The sequence below is a fragment of the Seriola dumerili genome, unplaced genomic scaffold (genome assembly GCF_002260705.1).
Source record: "Seriola dumerili isolate Sdu_G_001 unplaced genomic scaffold, Sdu_1.0 BDQW01000035.1, whole genome shotgun sequence".
In the NCBI taxonomy this organism is placed as follows: domain Eukaryota; kingdom Metazoa; phylum Chordata; class Actinopteri; order Carangiformes; family Carangidae; genus Seriola; species Seriola dumerili.
In genome coordinates this window covers 3,052,721-3,072,074 of record NW_019174290.1, presented here as the reverse complement: position 1 = coordinate 3,072,074, position 19,354 = coordinate 3,052,721, and the positions used below count along the sequence as shown (strand labels likewise).

The 19,354-nt window shown below is 42.3% G+C and overlaps 1 protein-coding gene across 1 annotated transcript; it reads left to right on the top strand.

The window, feature by feature from the left end:
* Window positions 1-1,581: 1,581 nt before the first annotated feature.
* fhdc1 (FH2 domain containing 1) lies at window positions 1,582-17,603 on the top strand. The gene is made up of 11 exons (XM_022738335.1): window positions 1,582-2,082; window positions 3,961-4,022; window positions 7,853-7,955; window positions 8,102-8,187; window positions 9,351-9,451; window positions 10,674-10,744; window positions 11,862-11,969; window positions 12,691-12,761; window positions 14,214-14,331; window positions 14,531-14,695; window positions 15,417-17,603. Exons 1-11 carry the CDS (start codon window positions 1,582-1,584, stop codon window positions 17,601-17,603), a joined length of 3,573 nt encoding a protein of 1,190 aa, XP_022594056.1.
* Window positions 17,604-19,354: the final 1,751 nt, after the last annotated feature.

The following is a 19,354-nucleotide window of genomic DNA, read 5'->3' as shown; positions in this document are numbered from 1 at the left end:
GCCGAGGGGCTCTTTCCTGTTATCTCTCTACTGTCAGCTTCTTACAAAAAATACTTGACTATGACACTGTACAATCACTGTGTGACGCTCCTGTTAGTGCAGGCTCCGCATCTTAAACCTGTCTCCACTTACCTGCCCCTTTAGTGAGCTGTCAGCTGTGGTGAACATTTTGGAGTTTTGCAGGAGTCATAACGCAGCTGTCAGAGTCTTTGTTTAAAGGAACTATACAGTATTTGAGTGACTCCACATTCCTCGCAGGCATCATGCATCTTTCAGATTACAATTTTCAATCCAGCTGGTTAACAGTTGAGTCTTCGAGGTTGTGGATGTGTCTGTTTGGCATGACATGAATGTCTTTTTCACCTGCATTGGGTGGATTTGATATTGTACTCTTTTCCAGGATCACCTTGAAACATGAACTGACAAAAATTTGCCTAATCTCAACTTTTTTTTTTTCTGGTGCACTGTGTTGTCATTTGTGTTGCTATGTGACAGGCTCTTCCCTATAGCAACAGATGAGGCTGATCTGAATACATGAGAGACTGCTGGCTGTTTTCCAAAAAGCTTCAGTCAGTGCCATAGCAATTTTAGTGGTTGTTGCTTTTCATCTTATTGGAGTTCATCAAAGAATTAAATGAAGGGAATTAATTAGATTAACATTGAAGAGTCAACAGATGAATCATTGAACACAATCTAAATAATAGAACAAATCATACCAGCTTTATTGAGAATTTATTTCATTAACTCATTCATGTGACAACTTCACTTACATTAATGAAAGCACTGTGTTGCCAGTTTAAGGTCACATGGATGTCAGTCTGATGTAAAACCATCAGAGAACAACATCACTACACAACACATGCCCTTTTAAGTGACGCTTTTAATGGAAATCCCATTATTGTCATAACCTTCAATTTCCTTAGTTGTCTTTGTTAGCGGCCTGCTACATGAGAACTGTTTAAGACTGAAAATGACACCAAACTGTGTAACAGAAGCTAAGCTGTATGTGTAACATCTCTGACCATTATCCACCCCAGAGCCTGACTTCAAAGCCCTTCAAGCATAGAAAAAAAAATAGGATTTGCCATTACCCTTATTGTGAGCCCCTTTGACTGGGTACCCCTTTTCTTTTGATCTGTCACACCCCTTAATTTCCCCTAATTTCAGATTGTCCATGACAGTATGCATGACTACCTCTGAATAATCCTGTCCTGTGTTGTTTTTGTTGCTCTTCCAGCTCCATGGCCGTCGCCGCCGCCCGCCCTCTTCCCCCGGGAGGTAACCTTCAAAGGCTCTGCTCAGCACGATGGATGACCAGCTGAGTGATGGAGATGGACAGAATCAAAGGACATGCTCCCTTCATTGTGACTAGATGAAGGGACACCTCGCCTTCCTCCAGCAGCGAGGGGACAGCACTGCAGCATTTTGATGTTCTTCAGACTGAACAGATGCACCTAAAAGAAAAGAAATCAGTTCTTTGGAGATCATTTTTGAAAAAGAGGAAATACTGATCAGATATAATCAGTTTGTGTAAGACTGTCTCTCAGCATAGAGCTCATATGCTGACTGCTTATCCCTGTGATGCTTGTTATGAGTTGTCCATCCACAACCAATGAGCCAGAGAGCTGCAGCAGCGAGGGGAGCAGCTGCACCACTTCCTCCATCACAACCTCTGACCCGTCCTCCATGTCCGGACACTCCGCACTACCTTCCCTTAGTGTCGGCCCTGACACCTCCAAGCATGGAGCTCCTCCTCCTCCTCCCCTGCCGCCCCCACCTCCGGGGGCTCCCCCTCTTCCGCCACCCCTGGCGACCACCTCCACTAACCACAATGCGAGGAAGAAGCGACGCGTGCGCAGCTTCTTCTGGAAGCCGATCCCGGAGGAGAAAGTGCGCGGGAAGCCCAACATCTGGACGCTGGCGGTGCGGCAGCAGCAGTACCAGATCGATGTCCGCTCTGTGGAGGAGCTGTTCGGGCAGCAGGAGGAGGCGCTGACGGGCATACGAGGGGCTGCGCCAACCACTGGATCCTCAGCTCGGGTGTCCCGATCCCGCTCATTCAAGGAGAGCAGTAAGGATGAGGTGAGTGGTTGTTAGGAGTCTGCTGTAACACTGAAACCTGCAACAGGTGATGGAGGAGTGTAGAGTGATTATTCTTCCTCCTTAATTTGAAATGGCCTTTTGTGGCCTTGGAAGTCACTATATTTAACACAGAGGACTCGCCAGTACAACCACCTTTTAAAACCCTACAGTGTCTCCTCTAGAGATTGATATGAGTTCCTGTTTGTATCATATAGAAGATGATGATAGGATCCAAAAGTGCTTGTATTTGTGTCGAATGCTTTTTAGTTGCTTAACCGGGTGAAAACATTTTATGTTTTCCTTTTTATACAAATGAAAAACTTCCACACTCTTCATTTACCATGATCTACACAACCTTCATCAGGTGTATGGATAAGTATATATACATAGATGCTCAGTGAATTATCCAACCAGAGCACCATAAAAGTAAGGTCAGTTATTGAGCACATTGTCATCCAGGTAAATATGGAAAAAAAAACATGCAATCAAAATAGTGACATTTTTTCATTATTATGATTTTCAGTGATCACTTCTTTGTTTCTCAGTTTGTAAAATGAAATCACATTTTTCTGTTGAATTAAATATTCTCAGGTTCTCGTTTCAGAGCTCAGATTCAATAAATGTATAAAACCTGAAGTCATGACACATACAGACTCTTAACATCCACTTCTATTGTTTTTGCAAACATGTGCAAGATGTACTGGTCACTTCAGGTCCTGAACACGCCACTGATGGGATTCAAAAGTCTCAGAATCATTATCATACAAAAGCTACAGCACATAACTCTACACTGCTCAGAATACAGTGTGTATTCAGACATCCCTGCAGGGACACATTAGGTAACGGTGCCCAGTTACAGCTTTTCTCTGAGTGTAAAAAAATGATTTGTGTCCATAATCAGCACAAAAGCATGCTTGCGTCACTGAGTGCTCCTGGACAGAAACATGTGAACTGTAAAGCAAAACCTGCGTGAGGCGTAGGGATACTCATGTCACAATGAACTGACTGCAGCTGGACAAACCTCAAAGTCTGAACAGTTGTTACTAAATACGCCTTTGGGAGTTTCAAACAAAGCCACAATCTCTGCATGCAGAGACATATCTCTAATGCCATCTATTATCTAGCCTTTGTGTGTATCATATACTGTATTATAAGATATGTGGTTAATAGTATTGTTAGAGCTGCAGCTAAAGAGTAGTGTCATTATAAATTAATTCCTTTTTAAATTATTCAAAAAATTAGAAGTTTCCAGAGCCCAAGACAACATCTTCAGATTGCTTGTCTGATGTTTACAGTGTTATAATCAGGAGAAAAGGTGTAAATCCTCACGTTTAAGATGCTGGTACCTGAGAACGTTTGCTTTTCTGCTTCATAACTGACTTAAAAGATTAATAAGCTATCAAAGTTCTGCTAAAATAATTAACCGATTAATTAACTTATAATTTCAGCACTATATTATTATGCAGTGTGTGGATGTACGCTTCATCATATGGTTTCTTTACGTGTCTTCTTCCACCTCAGCTGTACTCACTGTTTGTCATTCAAACCACAGCAGAAGTGTGTGGCCGCTGTTTCAAAGCTTTAATTAGGTCTTGTGAGGGAGCCTTTTTAAAAATGTACATTCTGTACCCATTAAAGGAGGACAGTGCAAGCCATTGTTAATGAAGGAGGCGTGACCTACACGTGTGGCCTGGTGGAATTTCAGTGTCCCATAGGGTGACTCTGAGGGTGGGGGTAGGGGGGTTGGGGTAGGTGTAGGTAACACAAGCAAAAACAACGAGGAGTGGCCGGGAGTAGGGAGGGGTGTGTTGTTCCTGTTTCAAAGCTTTTGCTAATGAGAACTACAGTAAAATGACTCATGGTTTCATTTGTTTTCAGATCAGTATTCTTGACTCCAAGAGGGGGATGAATGTGGGCATTTTCCTGAAGCAGTTCAAGAAGTAAGTCCTCCACCGCACCGGCATCAGCACCTGAGGGAAGAGCTGCTTCCATAACGCTCAGTGGATCATGTCCAGAGGGATGACAAACTAAAGGAAAAGCCAACTTAAAGAGTGCACGCTTTCAAGCAGTGTCTCCTGGAAGGCATTCATGGTTTTGCACTCGGCTATTCACACAAAAAGTGACAGAAATAGTTGTATGAAAAAATGGGAAAGGAGAGCTAGAGAGAAAAACCCTGGCTACACACACACACACACACACACACACACACACACACACACACACACACACACACAGCTGGTCAGTCGCAGCGTGAAGTGGGTGTGAATGTCAGGAAAGGTACACAGCCCTCACAGTTCCAATGCCAGAAAGGTGTGTGTGTGTGTGTGTGTGGGGGGGGGGGGCCATCCTCTGGCACTGGAGAGTGATTTGCTGTTGATAATTGTGGTGGTAACAATGCTAACAGGCTTCGCGTGATTTGCCGTGTGTTAGTTAGCACTCATAGCAACCCAGGTCGTGTCAGTCCAGGGAGTGAATATGATAAAACTGCTGCTTCATGGAGACTGATCACACGCCTTCTTTCTACAAGTCTGTTCTTTTTCGGTTAGTTTGTATTCTTTTATTCAGTAAGTGTCTTCACACCAGGTCAGTCACAGGTCACTGTAGTCCATTGTTTATCTGCAGCCTGGTGAGTGCGCAGCTGCTCTACTCCCTTCAGCAATGGTCAAGGTTAGAGGAGGCTCTTATTGATAGTGTTTGAGGCGCCTTAGAGTTTCAGGGACAGACGGTGTGCATCACTTTGAAGTCAAGGTCAAAAACCACAACATGAGTTTGGTATGTTTAAGTTTAGGAATCCAAAAGTTGTGAGAGATATGCATTAGCCTTATTTTTTAAAATATGGAGCCATGTGAGAAACTGGGTTTATGTACGCCCTTTCATGGCGTTGCACTGGTTAACCTGTTAACGTCTGTAATTGTCTATCTGTATATCTATTTGCCTATCTGCTTGATGCACCAAGCTTCAATAAGTACTTCTACTTAAGACAATGTCAGTGATGGGAAATAGAACAGTAGCTTATAGACCTGTGATGCCATGATGTCCGATATACGATGCTGCTGTTGTGAGGCCATGCATAGAAAATTATAGATTCTGGTATTTTGATTTGTATCATATGTAGTGTAGTTTTCAGTCCCAAATCACCCATGGCTGTTCAGCTGGATTGATATCTGGTGACTGGGAAGGTCATAGCTTATGATTCACATCATTTTCATACTTATCAAACCAGTCATGGAGGGTTTGATAAGATGGTGTGGAGGCATCTGTATTTGTTGTGTTTCTCTACTCATTTGTTCAGGTTTTCCCTGTCCGCATATTTAGTATACAGTATCATATTTCATTGGGAGTAATGTAAATGAAACTCAGTGTTGTTGTGTAACTGCTTTAGAGATGGTGTGACCATGAGGCCATGTATAAGGAGCACTGGTACAGAGTGGCTAATGAACACTGGAGAAAACACTAATTGATCCCAAAGGAGATTTTAGGACTCTGAACTGCAGAAATGAAATGAAATGAAGACTGATAATGTGTTTTAGCTGTTCACGCTGCTGTCCCAGAGATATGAGACCCAACACTGATAGTATCATGAAAACATTCTCAGTTTCACTTTGTGTTTTACTGCCTGGCCGAGGAAAAATCCGTTCAAAACCTTTAAAACTGAGGGAGATTAGGGTCAAAATCTGTGTCACTTATTCTAATCGGCTTTCTTACCGCTCCATTGTTTTTAATTAATTGGTTCAGGAGCTCTCGAGGTGAGCTCAACCAGACTCAGCATTGTGTTACATACAGTAACTAGGCTGAAGAAGAGTGTGTTAGGTGTCTGTTTGCATGACGGTGTATTTGCATGGCTCCCCACTGTATTTTAATGACATTTGACTGTCAGCCATAATGTTCTCTGTGAGGACTGAGTCTGAGCAGTGACCTCAGCAGAGGCGGTGTTTATTTTTGTTTGTGGCTTTTCATTTGACTTCAACACTAATATATGCTCATCTCTATCATCTGTATATATTACCCCCTATCTTCTCTTATATGGTTTTACAAAATACTCTGTTTTTATAACAAGTGCAGAGCTCAACTTTATATTAACACTAAACTAAAGGTAAAAAATGATGTACAGAAATAGAGTTGTGAGGAAGGAGAAAGTTATGATCACAAATGTTTCTTTTGTCACTGTGATTCTCTTTTCATTGTCTTCTTTTAACAATATCGGCTCAATTCAAAATACTTAATTCATCTGTCAAGGGTCAATTTGGTGCAAGCAAGTTTGCAAACAAAAGTTCGTTTACATACATAAAACAATCAAAAAATACATATATTATAACGTGTTGAAATACAGAAGGATACTTATACTTCCAAAAGGTACTTGTAAGGTATAAAGAGTGGATTTATGAGTCTATACACAAGGTGAAGTGACCATTTCTTGCACTAATGCTGTTAACAAGTCTAATAGCTTCTGGAATAAAACCAAAATTCCCACTATTGTTTTACAAGCAGGCAATCTAAAGCACATTCCTGATGGCATTAGCTTAGAGACATCATGGAGGATGTGTGGGGTCGCTGATAATCTGATATGCTCGTTTGAGGACTTGTTCAGTAATAAGCTGTGCTGGAGATTTTTGTCTTTTGCCCATCATTTCAGAGTTGAGGTTAAGAACAGCTTCCAATCTGATTCAGTTTTTTTGGCAAAGGAAAGTAAACTAGCAAAGGAAAAAAAAATCATAGTCAGTATTCTGTGTTCTAGTCTAAAGGAGTTTAGTTTACATTGGTGGTAGTAGAGTCACACTGTTGACAGAAGTGAACTGGAACACTCTCCTGCTCTCATCTCACTTCAACGCTAATATCTTGTCCTATAAGTGCAAAACTAATTATACAGCAACCCATAAATTTAGGCTCAGAAATCACACACAGTCGCCTCAGCCTGCACTGTGACCCGCAGTACAGTGAGTGGGTAAAACTGACGGAGCAGCTCAGAATATGTTGAGATATAATACAACAAGCAAACTGTGGCCTCAAGGAGTTGAATGAACATGAACCTATCGCAGATTATAAGCCTCGCTGATAAAGGTGATGTTTATTACAGAGCTTCAATACTGGGTTGCATCACATTTGTAAGGTGAATGCTTGCTGGACATTGTCAATGACAGCTTTCTAATAGTCGTTTTCATAGCAGTGATATATGTAACCCAGATAGAAAAATGAAACCTCTGGCCCAGTATACACCCCAGTGTCATGTCTACAGGGTCTGACCCGTATATTTCCACATCTGGGTAGACTCCAGTTGTTATTCTCCGGTGTTGACTGACTGCTGGAAGATGATTTTCCGTACATGTACCACAGTTGGTCCAGATGTGGAAGTAGCATCTCAGAATCATGCTGTATACTGAGCCAGAAGGAACACAAGCATGTGGCCAGATGTATCTTTCTATCTGGGAAGTTTTTGTGTTGCAGCGCTATAGACCTGGGACACGAAGGACACGATGTGTAAAAATGAGCACTGCAGCTCTCTCATGCACAGTAGAGGGGACAGTTTATGCTTGCACAGATGAGTTCAGTTCTGCGATTTGTATCTAAGCACAGTTTTTTTTCTTTTCTGTGAGTTTACTCATTGACAAAATCTGTATAAACTGGAGACGACGCTTTTCATTTTGTTTATATAGTCCACTACATTGTCAATGAGGAAGAGTTGGGCTTAGTGCCCAAATAAACACAGGATTAAAAGAGAGCACCTGGGCCATTCATCATGGAACTAAATTAAAATGAGCTATCTGACTTCCAGGTCCAACCGCTCCATTGTTGAAGACATTCGACAAGGAGAAGGGAAGATTTATGGAGCAGAGCTGCTCAAAGACCTGATGAAGCTCCTTCCTGATGCAGAGGAGGTCTGTGTTTGACTATTTGTGTTGTGCATGTCTGGCTCTGAACAAATTATGAATAGCATAAAGCTTTTGAATAAAACTCATGATCTAAGACAGTTTATATAGACTGTAGACGCTGAGCTTCCCCTTTCTCTTTATTTCCTCCACAGATCAAGAAGCTGCAGATGTTTAAGGGAGACCCAGACAAGCTGACACTCGTCGATTCCTTTATGTACCTCTTGATCCAGGTGCCACGGTAGGTTGAATTCAATGGTGTAGTTTGTATCAAAGGGAAATGTGAAGTCACTTATTTGGCAGTCAGTGAAAGGTGAAGGGTTTGCACTGTTTAGAGTTTTATCATTTTGTGCATTGAGCATATTGTGACCGTGTAATGCTTTCCTCATTCACATGCTTATGTAAAAGTATTATATTTGTACATATAATTCAAGTGCAATGTCCCAGATTCAGTAGATATTGATATAAGTGCCAAAATGAGCCTACCTGCAAAGATTTAAGTGCTGCTGCTATGAGCCTGTTTTCATACTCTCTAGAAGGGCCTAATCTAATTCCTCCAGATTTTCTTTTCTCCAATAGCATGGAGTGGTAACACAGCAATTGCTGTATATACTAGTATTAGTGGAGAGTGGATGCAGTAGCCCATGCTGGGGGTGTGATGGAGAAATAATGCAATGATTGGACCAATTAACAGCTATAGACAGCCTCAAAGCCAGCATCAAATGCCAGTGGAACTTGAAATGAGCTATTTGTAAGTTTTGCTATCGCTACATAGCCAATGTTAGCATCAACAGCTGTTTACTTACCAGTCTAGAAGAAACATTACAAGTTCAATATCAAACTTCATTCCTTTACTCACCAAGAGCTGCCTCCAGCACTGGAAAGCAACGCCAATATTAACTCTTATCTCTATCACATCTTTTCTTCTACTGAAGTTAGCACGCTAACCAGCTAGCCCTGGCCCGTCTCGTCACTTTCTGATAGCAACTCACTGTAGCCTCCAATAGCCCCTTTAAGGCCTGTGGGCACCATAGTATTGAAATAAAACTTCCTTTTTTTAAAAAATTATTTATAGTAAATCCTGTAATATAAGTAGTGGCATGAAAAACAATCTCAGAGTAGTGAGTAATAACATTACTTCTAAATGACTATTGAGTATTCTGAGGTGCTAAAAGCCTCAACCCAAGATGAAGATTTGTCAGGTTAATTTCCACTAAGTAAGCATCCTGTTTCTCCATCCATCAACCATGACCACACATGAAACAATAGTTAAAGCTCTCTGTGGAACCTTCACCAGTGTTTTTAAACAAGACAGTCGACTATTTTCCATCCCATCACAACCTTCAGAGTGAGATTCATCACAGGTCGCAGATTTAACCGCCTCGTCTGCTCTGTCTCTGGCAGGTTCGAGATTCGGATCGAGGCCATGGTCCTCCGTGAAGAGTTCTTCCCTTCCTGTGCTGTGATGAGCCACGAGATCGATGTCGTCCGCGTCGCCACTAAAGGTAACAACACACGAGCTCCGCTTTCATCATACACACACAGTCATATGCATCCAAGACGGGTGGCCCAGATATTTGAGCCGTCAGCGGTGATAAACAAAAAGCAGGAACGTGTCACCTGAGATACAGTGATGTGGGGACAGAGGGGAGAGGGAAGGCTGTGTCATGTTGGTGCTGCTTTGTAATGTTGATTTTAAAAAAGATATGTCAATTAAGTTGTAAAATTGACTATAAGTGATTGCAAAAATTGTCATCAGCTTTGTTTAATTTCAGTTGACAGTTGCTGTGCAACAACACAGCAGCCTGATGTGTGCTTTATCCTCTTGCTCAGCCTGTGCTACAGAATAACAGCAACAGAATTTTTGTTAATGGCATCATGTAAAAATTAACTTAAACATGATCTAACAAGACTAAAAGTCTACATGCTAGTGGCTCTTTAAGGCTCTTTAAGGCTCTATTTAGGCACTATGGTGGCACAATGTTTACCATGTTCACCATAGCGTGTTAGCATGCTAATGCAAAACACAATATACAGCTGTGGCTGATGGGAATGTCATAAGTTTTTGCACAAATTAAAAAAAAAAAAAGTCAGACTTATTATGCAGAGCGTGAATCTGGTGAAAAGCAGTGAATGAAACGACCATCCGATGACGCTAGCATGGCTGAAAATGCTATGTGCTGCTGAATTTGTGAAGTGTAGCTGTACACACACACACACACACACACACATATACACACAGATCACATGCCTGTATCCACATCCCCAAACATATTCTGGGTGTTTATGAACTCACCAACAAACTTTGAAAAATATTAAACTATTTTTTCGAGCATCACTTGAGCCTCAGTGTCATTTTAGCTGAGTCACACTGCCCTGCCTCTTTGTGCCGTATTGCATTTTTCTTAAAGCCTCGTTTCTACAATAGCGTGACCTTTTCACTGCATTGCAGGGCTCTCACCTAAACGCTGCATGGAGAAAATTAAGGAGAACTTTGATGACACCATTTAATTAAAACTATCAGCAGTATTTAACATTTAGCCTTACTGTTAGCACTAAAGGGACAGGTGGTCAAAATGTAAAAGGAAATTCATGTAACTGCAGATGAGTCTGAAAAACGCTGTCATTATTACTGCTGGCTGTCAAGTGTGTGTGTGGTGTTTAACGACAGTAAAATGGTGTGTGACGGGCTGTTGTGATCTGCTTTCTATTGATCTCTTCCTATAGAGTTGATGAATTGTGAGGAGCTTCATGCCATCCTGCATCTGGTGCTGCAGGCCGGAAACATCATGAATGCCGTAAGTCTGCAAGTCATCTTTCATTTCATACATTAACACTCCTGCCTGTCTGATTTAATGATAAGGCTGGTGTCATATTTCTTTCTCTTTTGTGAACAAATCCACTAAAAAGACGAATATTTTCCAGCTTCTCTAACCTGTCTGTGGCTCTGACTCAACATTATCTTTGATTTTTGAAAACGGCTCAGTAATTTGTCTTTAGCAAACATCACTCAAACTGAAGTATATTGTGCATTTGTTGGGGTTGACTGTTTTCAGTCACAGATAAATATGTGGAGGGAACGTGTCACCCAGTGTAACGAGGTGGCTCGTTGACATGTTTTTAAAGAAACAGCTTGACATTTTGGGAAATACAAGAAGACTGATACTACTCTCGTATCTGTCCGCCAAATACGAAGCATAAAGACCATTTAGCAAGGAAACAAATTTCCACCTACCAACACCTCTAAAGCAAATCAAAACATTATATGTCATTTGTTAAACCCATAGAGGTGCTGGAAGCGCAATCGTTTTAAACTATGGACAGTGCTAGGCTAGCTGTTCACCCCTGTTTTTAGTATTTGTGCTAAGCTAAGCTAACTGTCTGCTGCCTCTAGGTCTATATGTAGCATGCAGTACCAGTTTTCTCATCTAAGTCTCACGAAGGAAGTAAAGATGTTTCTCTAAATACTGAACAATTCTCTCAAGTGCATCAGTGTTGCAGTGTTGTATTGATTTGAATTTGTATATATGCCCCATAAAACAGACAATAACCCTCTATTCAAGATATTAAAGAATGTTTATTGTGGATATCTTAGGCAACATATCAATATGAAAAAGTAATTAAAACTAATAAAATCAAATAAGTGTAGGGCTGTAGCTTACAACTATTTTCATTAAGAATTAATCTTCCTGTTATTTTCTCATAATCTTAATCAGTTAATCATTTAGTCTCTAACATGCCAGAAAACAGTCTGTCCGTAAGTTTCCTGAAGCCAAAGGCAATGTCGTCTGTTTGACTAGGCTTTTAATACACTTTAGTAGGGTCACTTCATTGTTGATTCCGACAATAAGAAAAATATAAAATATAATCAGACTCGTCCTTTAATTTTCTTGTTATCTTTCCTATGATCCTCAGGGCGGCTACGCAGGGAACGCTGTGGGCTTTAAGCTGTCCTCGCTCCTCTCACTGGCCGACACCAAGGCCAACAAGCCGGGGATGAACCTCCTGCACTTTGTTGCCATGGTTAGTAAAAGCTGCAGGTATACAATGTTGATGCACACAATGGCATTAAGGCCCGTACTGTTTTATGTAATCCAATACAACACAGCAAAGTGAGGTTACAGAAATTACCATGGAGTTAAATCAACACTACTGATATGGTGCCACCGTAAAATTGTGCTGCACTGACTCAAACCTCCGCTGTGTTACTTGTAATAATATAAGGTGTCTCTGGTGTTGCCATTAATGTGTATGTTTGACTCTGTTTTTCAGCTGTGATTAAGTTTATGAACTGAACATGTTCATCAGCTTTGCCAAACACACTAGTTGAAATAATTTACTGTGTAATGGTAACTATTTTTGAGGACATTACACATTCCCTATTGAAAGGTCTCTGGTCTGATTTTCACAGTTAAAGCCAGACAAAACTCCAAATTTTAATGAAACATATAAAATAAACCCATAAAGGATGGATCAAAGGATTATTTGTCAGCCACAGAGAATTAGCTTCCCACAAATATTTCACAGCAGTGGTGCTTGAATCAACAGTGACCAAACACTGGGATTACAGAGGGCAGGTGGACAGCAGATGGTGACAGGAAACAGAAAAAGAGCCAAGAGTGGCTGGCCAGACACTTACATAACCAAAACAACAGAGTAGTCCTTCAGACAGCAGTTCTTCCACTTTACCTTGTACTGCACCAAATCTGTGGATGGAAAACGTGTAATGTGTCTCTCCACACAGGAGGCGAAGAAAAAGGACGAGAAGCTCCTCAAATTTCCAGAGAAACTTCAGGATGTTCAGAGTGCAGCCAGGTGAGCAGCGTGTTCATACACCCTCTTTAACATCACATGGTGTCACTTGTCAATGCACATGTGTCCTGACTGTGAAGATGAGAATGGTGTTATCAACCGGGCTGGAAGGAATCTCTCTGTAAGTCCAAGCAAGATAATTTCCACCAGAGGTTGTTGAATTTCATCAAATTTGGTTTCCAGTGGTGATGCGAGGATCGGCTCTGATGTCATCTGAATCCACATGTATGCATAACTAATCCACCTGCCGCCCGCCTGAGCACAATTTACATACCAGCACCCGATCAGTGGGATATTACGCAGGACGATATGGTAACATATTACCCTGACAGGCTGGTTTTAAATAAACAAAAATTTATTTAAATTAAAAGTTGTCCGTTTTTGGTCAAATGAAAATAGCCGCGAGTATTTTCACAATAGCCTGAACACAGTGTGACATTTTTAATCCTTTCAAACTAAAAGTCTGCATCTCACTGCTACTTCCCGAACACAAACGCTGCCCAAATTAAATAATATATATGTGTGATTTATATAAGTTCAGCCTGATGAAAAAAGAAGCATAAGATATGTTCATATTTTGGAGAATGTAATTAATATTTTATTCATACATAATGTATTATTTCACACATTCGCTGTTAATCAAAATGACAGTTTTTGTGACCTGGCCCGTCCAATCAGTGCCCGCGGATATAACTGCGATTTGTGCATCACTAGTTTCCAAGCTTTACCACTGAAAACAGGTGGAGAACAGGTGGCATTGTTCGAAAGCTGTGATTGGCTGGCTGCCCTACTGACCATAGCTTCATCACAATCAAACTTTGGTAACGCAGTGAGTCGTACTGTTCCAGCCTCATGCTTTAACAGAGCTATAATAACACCAGCAACTCCAAAATTCACCATAAGTTTAGACAAATTTAGTTTCTCATTGTTCCCCCTCTTTGTTGTTTCTACACACACCAGCCTCTGACAAACTTGTCATAAATATATTTAAAGTGTGTAGTTATTTCTGGGATGTGTAAATTAGGTTTTAACGGTTTTATTTATTGCTAAATTGATCACCACCTCAGCCTCATTACTTAAGCTGACATCTAACTTAAGCACAGCACTTGGAGCAGCGCGTTCAGAACGCCGTGTGACTCTGGTGGCTGTCAGCTCAGCTCTGTCAGCTTCACAAGGTCATCTCTGTGTGGAGTCAGTACAGCTCCTGCACCACAGAGCCAGGATTACTCCTCCCTCCCTCCCTCCCTCCCTCCCCCTCTCTCTCTTCCTCCCTCAGGATATGTGAAGCCATTTCTCACAGCAGTTTTGTTGTCACCTTTAACAGATGACAGTCTGCCAGTGTATTCAGAAAAATGTTCTCAAATGTTTCCACGCTTACCGGCATTATAAGGATGATTTGCAGCCTGCAGTGTGATTATTGTGTGTGCAATAACCAAATTGTCTTTTCTCATGTAGAATCTCAGTGGAGAACATCGAGTTGGAGTTTTCCTCTTTATATGTTCGGATTAAATCCCTGGAGGAAAAGGTTCAAGGAGACCAGGAGCTACTGCGGCAGCTGGAGCCCTTTCTGCAGGTGAAGCAGCAGTAGTTATGTAATACATTATTATACACAGACACACAGAGAGAAAGTTGGATCCAGGCCACTGTACATTTCTGGCGCTGCTGACTCAAGTGCTGTAGATAATGACATCCGTAAATGTGTGTAACGTTGTCTAAATAGAAAATGTGTGTGTGTGTGTGTGTGTGTTTGTTTGTTCGATGGCCTGTCTCAGAGTTCAGCACAGACTCTCCAGGACCTGAAGAGACGCAGGCTGGATCTGCGTAAAGAGGGAAACACTCTCATCGATTTCTTTTGTGAAGACAAGGACACGTTCAAGCTGGACGAGTGCTTCCGCATCTTTCAAGACTTCTGCATCAAGTTCAAGAAAGCTGTTAAGGTCAGTTTGATTTAAAAGGCTATTACAATGCTTTGTGGTTTTGGTCATTATTCCCCAACAGTAATAATAAAATATGTCCCTACTCACTAACTTGATTAGTGAGATCAGGAAATATGGCAGTGGTGCTAAAAAGAAGTTTATACAGAGAAACACAAACATTAGGCAGCTTTATTTTGAAAAGAAAAGAAAGAAAGGAAACATGAATACCCAACAAGTTTCAGCTTTTAATTTCCAACTTTAACTTAATTGTCCCCAAGGAAAATGGTCTTGCAGCCAGATAAAACACAGGGCACAGTATGACCGTGTGACCTAATATTGGATGTGCCACATCTATTTTTTTTATGAGGATTATCATCAACATTTTTCACTTTTGGTTTAAACTCCAAATTAAGTGGTTTACTTCAGCTTACTTCAGCTTCAGGATTAATGAAGACTGAAAGCATTCATTCCAGTGGAGGGTGAACCACAGACAAGAGTGGTCTTATAAACATAAGATGTTACCGATGTTAATGATTATTATAATGTAACGTGACATTTTTTTTTAAAACTATTCCCTCCAAATTGTATCATGTTGAAACAATATTGAAACATCTATTAAAATTAGTGAATTTAGAGGTAAAAAGGTGCTTGAACTGCTTCTCGTCTGATTTGATGTTACATCATCTAAGTGTGTTTCTTGCATTTCTCACTCTACATTTCTCCACCTTTGTGTTTCTCTCAGGACAACATGGATCGCGAGTTGAAGGAAGCAGCCAGACAGCGTCGTCTGAGAGAGCTGGAGGAGAAGCGTTTTGCGTGGTCGGGTGCAGATCAGAGCGGGGGATTCGGTCGCAGCAGCAGCGAGAACGATGTGGAAATGCTCACCAAGGAAGGCCTCCTGGACCTCTTCCAGCAGAGGTCTCAGAGTCCCCACAGCCCGCTGGGACGCTCCGCCAGCGCCCGCCGTCACCGTCACACCATGACCTCCATAGCGGACCGCGAACTCCAGGGATACCTTGAGCTGTTTGGAGGCACTGGGAATCCCACTGACTATTCCAAGTTTAACAGCCTACCTCGGTCGGGACGCCCCGTGCAGCGGAGGACGACACCCTGGATCTTAGCCCAGGATGACAACCGGGAGTTAGGCTGCGACAGACAGGTGACGTCTCCATGTGCAGAAACTGAACCTATCAGCCCGCTGGCCAGGTTTTCCTCCTCCGGGTTAAATGATAACGAGGACCCGTACAACAACAACATTAATTACACATCTGTATCAGAAAGCAGCGCTCTGCCTCGCTCCTTTTGTTTCTTTCAGAAGCCTGTCCACCTTCCCAACCCAACATTTACTGGCCACATGAATGTTAGTGTGGAGAAACATACTTTAGTTCGAGGTCCTCAAGCTTTTGACCTCCCTAGTCCAAACAATAACAGTAATCATATGCACTTTGTCAACCAGGGGGATGTGGTGGTGACAGATCTGGAAAAGGAGAGACGGTCACCTCCCAAGAATCTGAACTTTCCAGGTGATAAACTTTTAGAAAGAGGAGTAGATCTCAAGGCAGTGTGGGAAGATAAAATAGATCCTCCTACACAGGCTGGGTCCTCTCCTGAAAGAGAGAAAGAAGAAGAGGACAACAGCACAGTCTCATCAACAACCTGTGATACAAACCTTCCTCTAGATACCTCTGTATCCAATAAGAAGCCAGTGTTTTACATCCTAGACTGCACAGAAACTGACTGCTCCGTCACCTTGGATTATTCTGAGGCTGAAAGTTCCTCTCTAACAAAAGAGGGACTTCACTTCAGAGCAACGGACTGCAGCAAGGATCAGGAGAGCCAGCAAGATCCAAGCTCACTGTCCTCTAATCTGGAGTCCATGTCTCCTAACGAGCAGTCTGTTTCAACCAATGAGCTTTCAGCACCGAAATCTGTGGACGCAGCATCCATGACTCCGTCGGCGACCACGGAAGAATGGGACACGGAGAGCTGCGACACCGCTGAGGGAAAACAAGGCACAGACAAAGATGTGCAGAGAAGCAGCAGGAAACCAGCGCACGTGAAGAGTAAAGCTAACAAAGCGACAAAGAGCAGCGGAGGTCGCGGCGTTCGAACGCTGACCAGCAACGAGAGCCAGGGCATGCGGAAAGTTGTGCCTATTAGCAAGCTTACGAGGCCGGGTAGCAGCAAGCACGGAGAGAGGACTTTGGCGCACGACAGTGGGGAGTCACGCCGGCCTCTCCGAGATCAGAGCACCCCGGCAAGAGGAAGGAGCGAGAAGACCACAAGACCTCCTCGACACTCCAGTCTGCCTCCCGACGAGTCAAAAGCTCAGAGGGGAAGCAGCACGAGCGGCGTTTCAAGATGGGCACGTGATTCGACCCCGAAGAAGGCCTCCACCCACAAGCCGAGCGCCAAACCCCTGAGGAACATCCCCAAGCCTCCTCCGGAGGAGAAAATGTGCCGCTCCACCATGAGAGCCTTGGCCCAGGCCCAGGCTCAGGCTCAGGCTCAGGCTCAGGCCCAGGCTCAGGCCCAGGGTGGCGCTTCCTCTGAGAACAGCAGCTCACACACTCTCAGCGCAAAAAACACCTCCGACGTCCCCAGCTTTGCCCGTAACACCGTCGCTTCGACCTCCAGGACCAAGAAGGAGCTGGGCCCCCCGTCCGTCCCCTCCACCCCATCTCGCAGCCCCTCGCTCCTGGGTCGACAGTCCTCCGTGAAGCAGAACAGGGTATCACCCACAGTCCCCACCAGCGAGGAGCGGCCACAAGGGACAAACCTGCGGCGAGTGCAAAGCGTGAAGGCCGCCAGTCGAAGCACCTACCGCAGCGAGACCCCGCCTCCGACACGTGAGGATATTCGCAAGACTAATAGCTTTTCCGAAAAGGCGATGACGCCCAGCAGAAGTGCTAAACCGAGCTGGAAATAAAACAAACCAACTGGAGAAAGACAAGTAGAGACTCTCTCCCTGAGCTCAGTGTAAATTGATATTCACTCCTCTTCCCCATCTACAGTTCTGACGTCTCCTCTCATATGATGCAAAAGACAGGAATCTGAATCTCACCAGTAGCTGACTCTGGATCAGGTTTATGAATTGCAAAGAGCAAGATGCAATGAACCTCTCCATGTGTTCCACTTCGTTCATACAAAAAAACCTGTTGTTCACAACTTCCTTTTTTCTTGGGGGAGGGGGGAGATTAACTAAACTGACAAATGGCAAATTGGTGTCTTTACACAGAAGCCTCTTTGCCTGCTTAGCTGTCTGTGTAGCATCTGTGCTAGTGTCTGTGGTGATGTTGACGTTGAACACTACTGTCTATACAATGCTGCTAATTAGCTCTGACAATTTGAAACTTGAGTTTCAGTGTCTGTTTGATTCAGGGTTACAAGATTTGTTGTACCTTACCTTGCTGCTCTTACGGTGATTTTCCGTTTTGTTGCCTCCTCCTGTAGAGAACCGCTCCGTTTGCTTTTTGGTTCCTTTGCTTGATACCTCAGAAAAATTGCAGTGGCCTTGTACCAGCAGACAAAGTAGGATATATTCTTTGGTTCTGCATGATAACGATGTAGACAAAATCTGATCGTTTGGTTTAAAATAATTGCAATGTCACTTTTTACAAATCCCTGGTATATTACTATTACGACAATATATATAAAGTCACAGATTATATGCTCACAGTGCGTACCAACTGTTGTACTACTCGTACCTTGTGTATGTATGTGTCTGTAGTTTGTAAATGTTATAGAACCCCTCCATAATGTCATGGAGTAGACGTGCACGTAGGAAACGTTTCCTATACACAGTAGGCTAACACACGATCAACGCTAATGCTTTGAAAGAAAAGCATTGAATGCATCTGAAACAACACTGAAAATACCATCTGTCATGTGATCTAATTTTTCTACTGTGAATGTAGTCTGATCAGATTCTCTCCAGGCCTGCAACAATAGCTCTAACTGGTCATAATTTAGCTTAGCATCAGTTTGCGCCTCTTATGTGTTACCATGACGTTCAAGTCACAGAGTGAGTCGTCCAGTTTTCTGAAAAATAAACACCCGCTGATCTTTGAAAATCCCAGATGTTCAATGAACAACACTTACTGCCTGTTTTCCAGAATCCTCAAATACATTTGTTCTGCTGCACAATAAAAATAAATGAAGCCAGTTTCTCAAGAGGCAAGCTATATTTCCTAAACTTCGCCAGAAACTACATCTGTCCTTGCTCATTTTGTGTAGTACACGAATAATATAAACATTATTTTGTATGGAAATGTGAAATGATAACAATTTTACATCCCCTGTATACGGACAACATAATTGATAAAGGTTATACATTTTGTTTAAGTATTGCACAAACTAAGCACAGACACAGCATGTCATTTCTAGCTGCCATCTTTGAAAAAATATTCTGCTGCACAATAATGATATAATCCAGTAAATGTAGTACATTTACTGTTAAAAGTAATAATAAGTTACCCCATTTGTCAAGTTGCAGCATTGTTTGTTGCAACTTTTTTCAGTTATATTTGGCAATATTGATGTTACATTATTTTATATTTTCATTCAAAATAATAGGCCTATATTTTTCTTTTGTTGTACAAAAAGAGCAAGGACGTCATTTCCAGCTACTTGAATAAGAAATATAGTTTTATTAAAACAGACAACATCTTTTCCATCCAG

Bases quoted from the DNA above. Each gene is read 5' to 3' on its own strand.
- fhdc1 (XM_022738335.1), top strand. From the start codon at position 1,582: ATGCTTGTTATGAGTTGTCCATCCACAACCAATGAGCCAGAGAGCTGC. The intron at 7,956-8,101 runs GTCTGTGTTTGA...TTTCCTCCACAG, and splicing joins TCCTTCCTGATGCAGAGGAG to ATCAAGAAGCTGCAGATGTT. The intron at 14,332-14,530 runs GTGAAGCAGCAG...GGCCTGTCTCAG, and splicing joins AGCTGGAGCCCTTTCTGCAG to AGTTCAGCACAGACTCTCCA.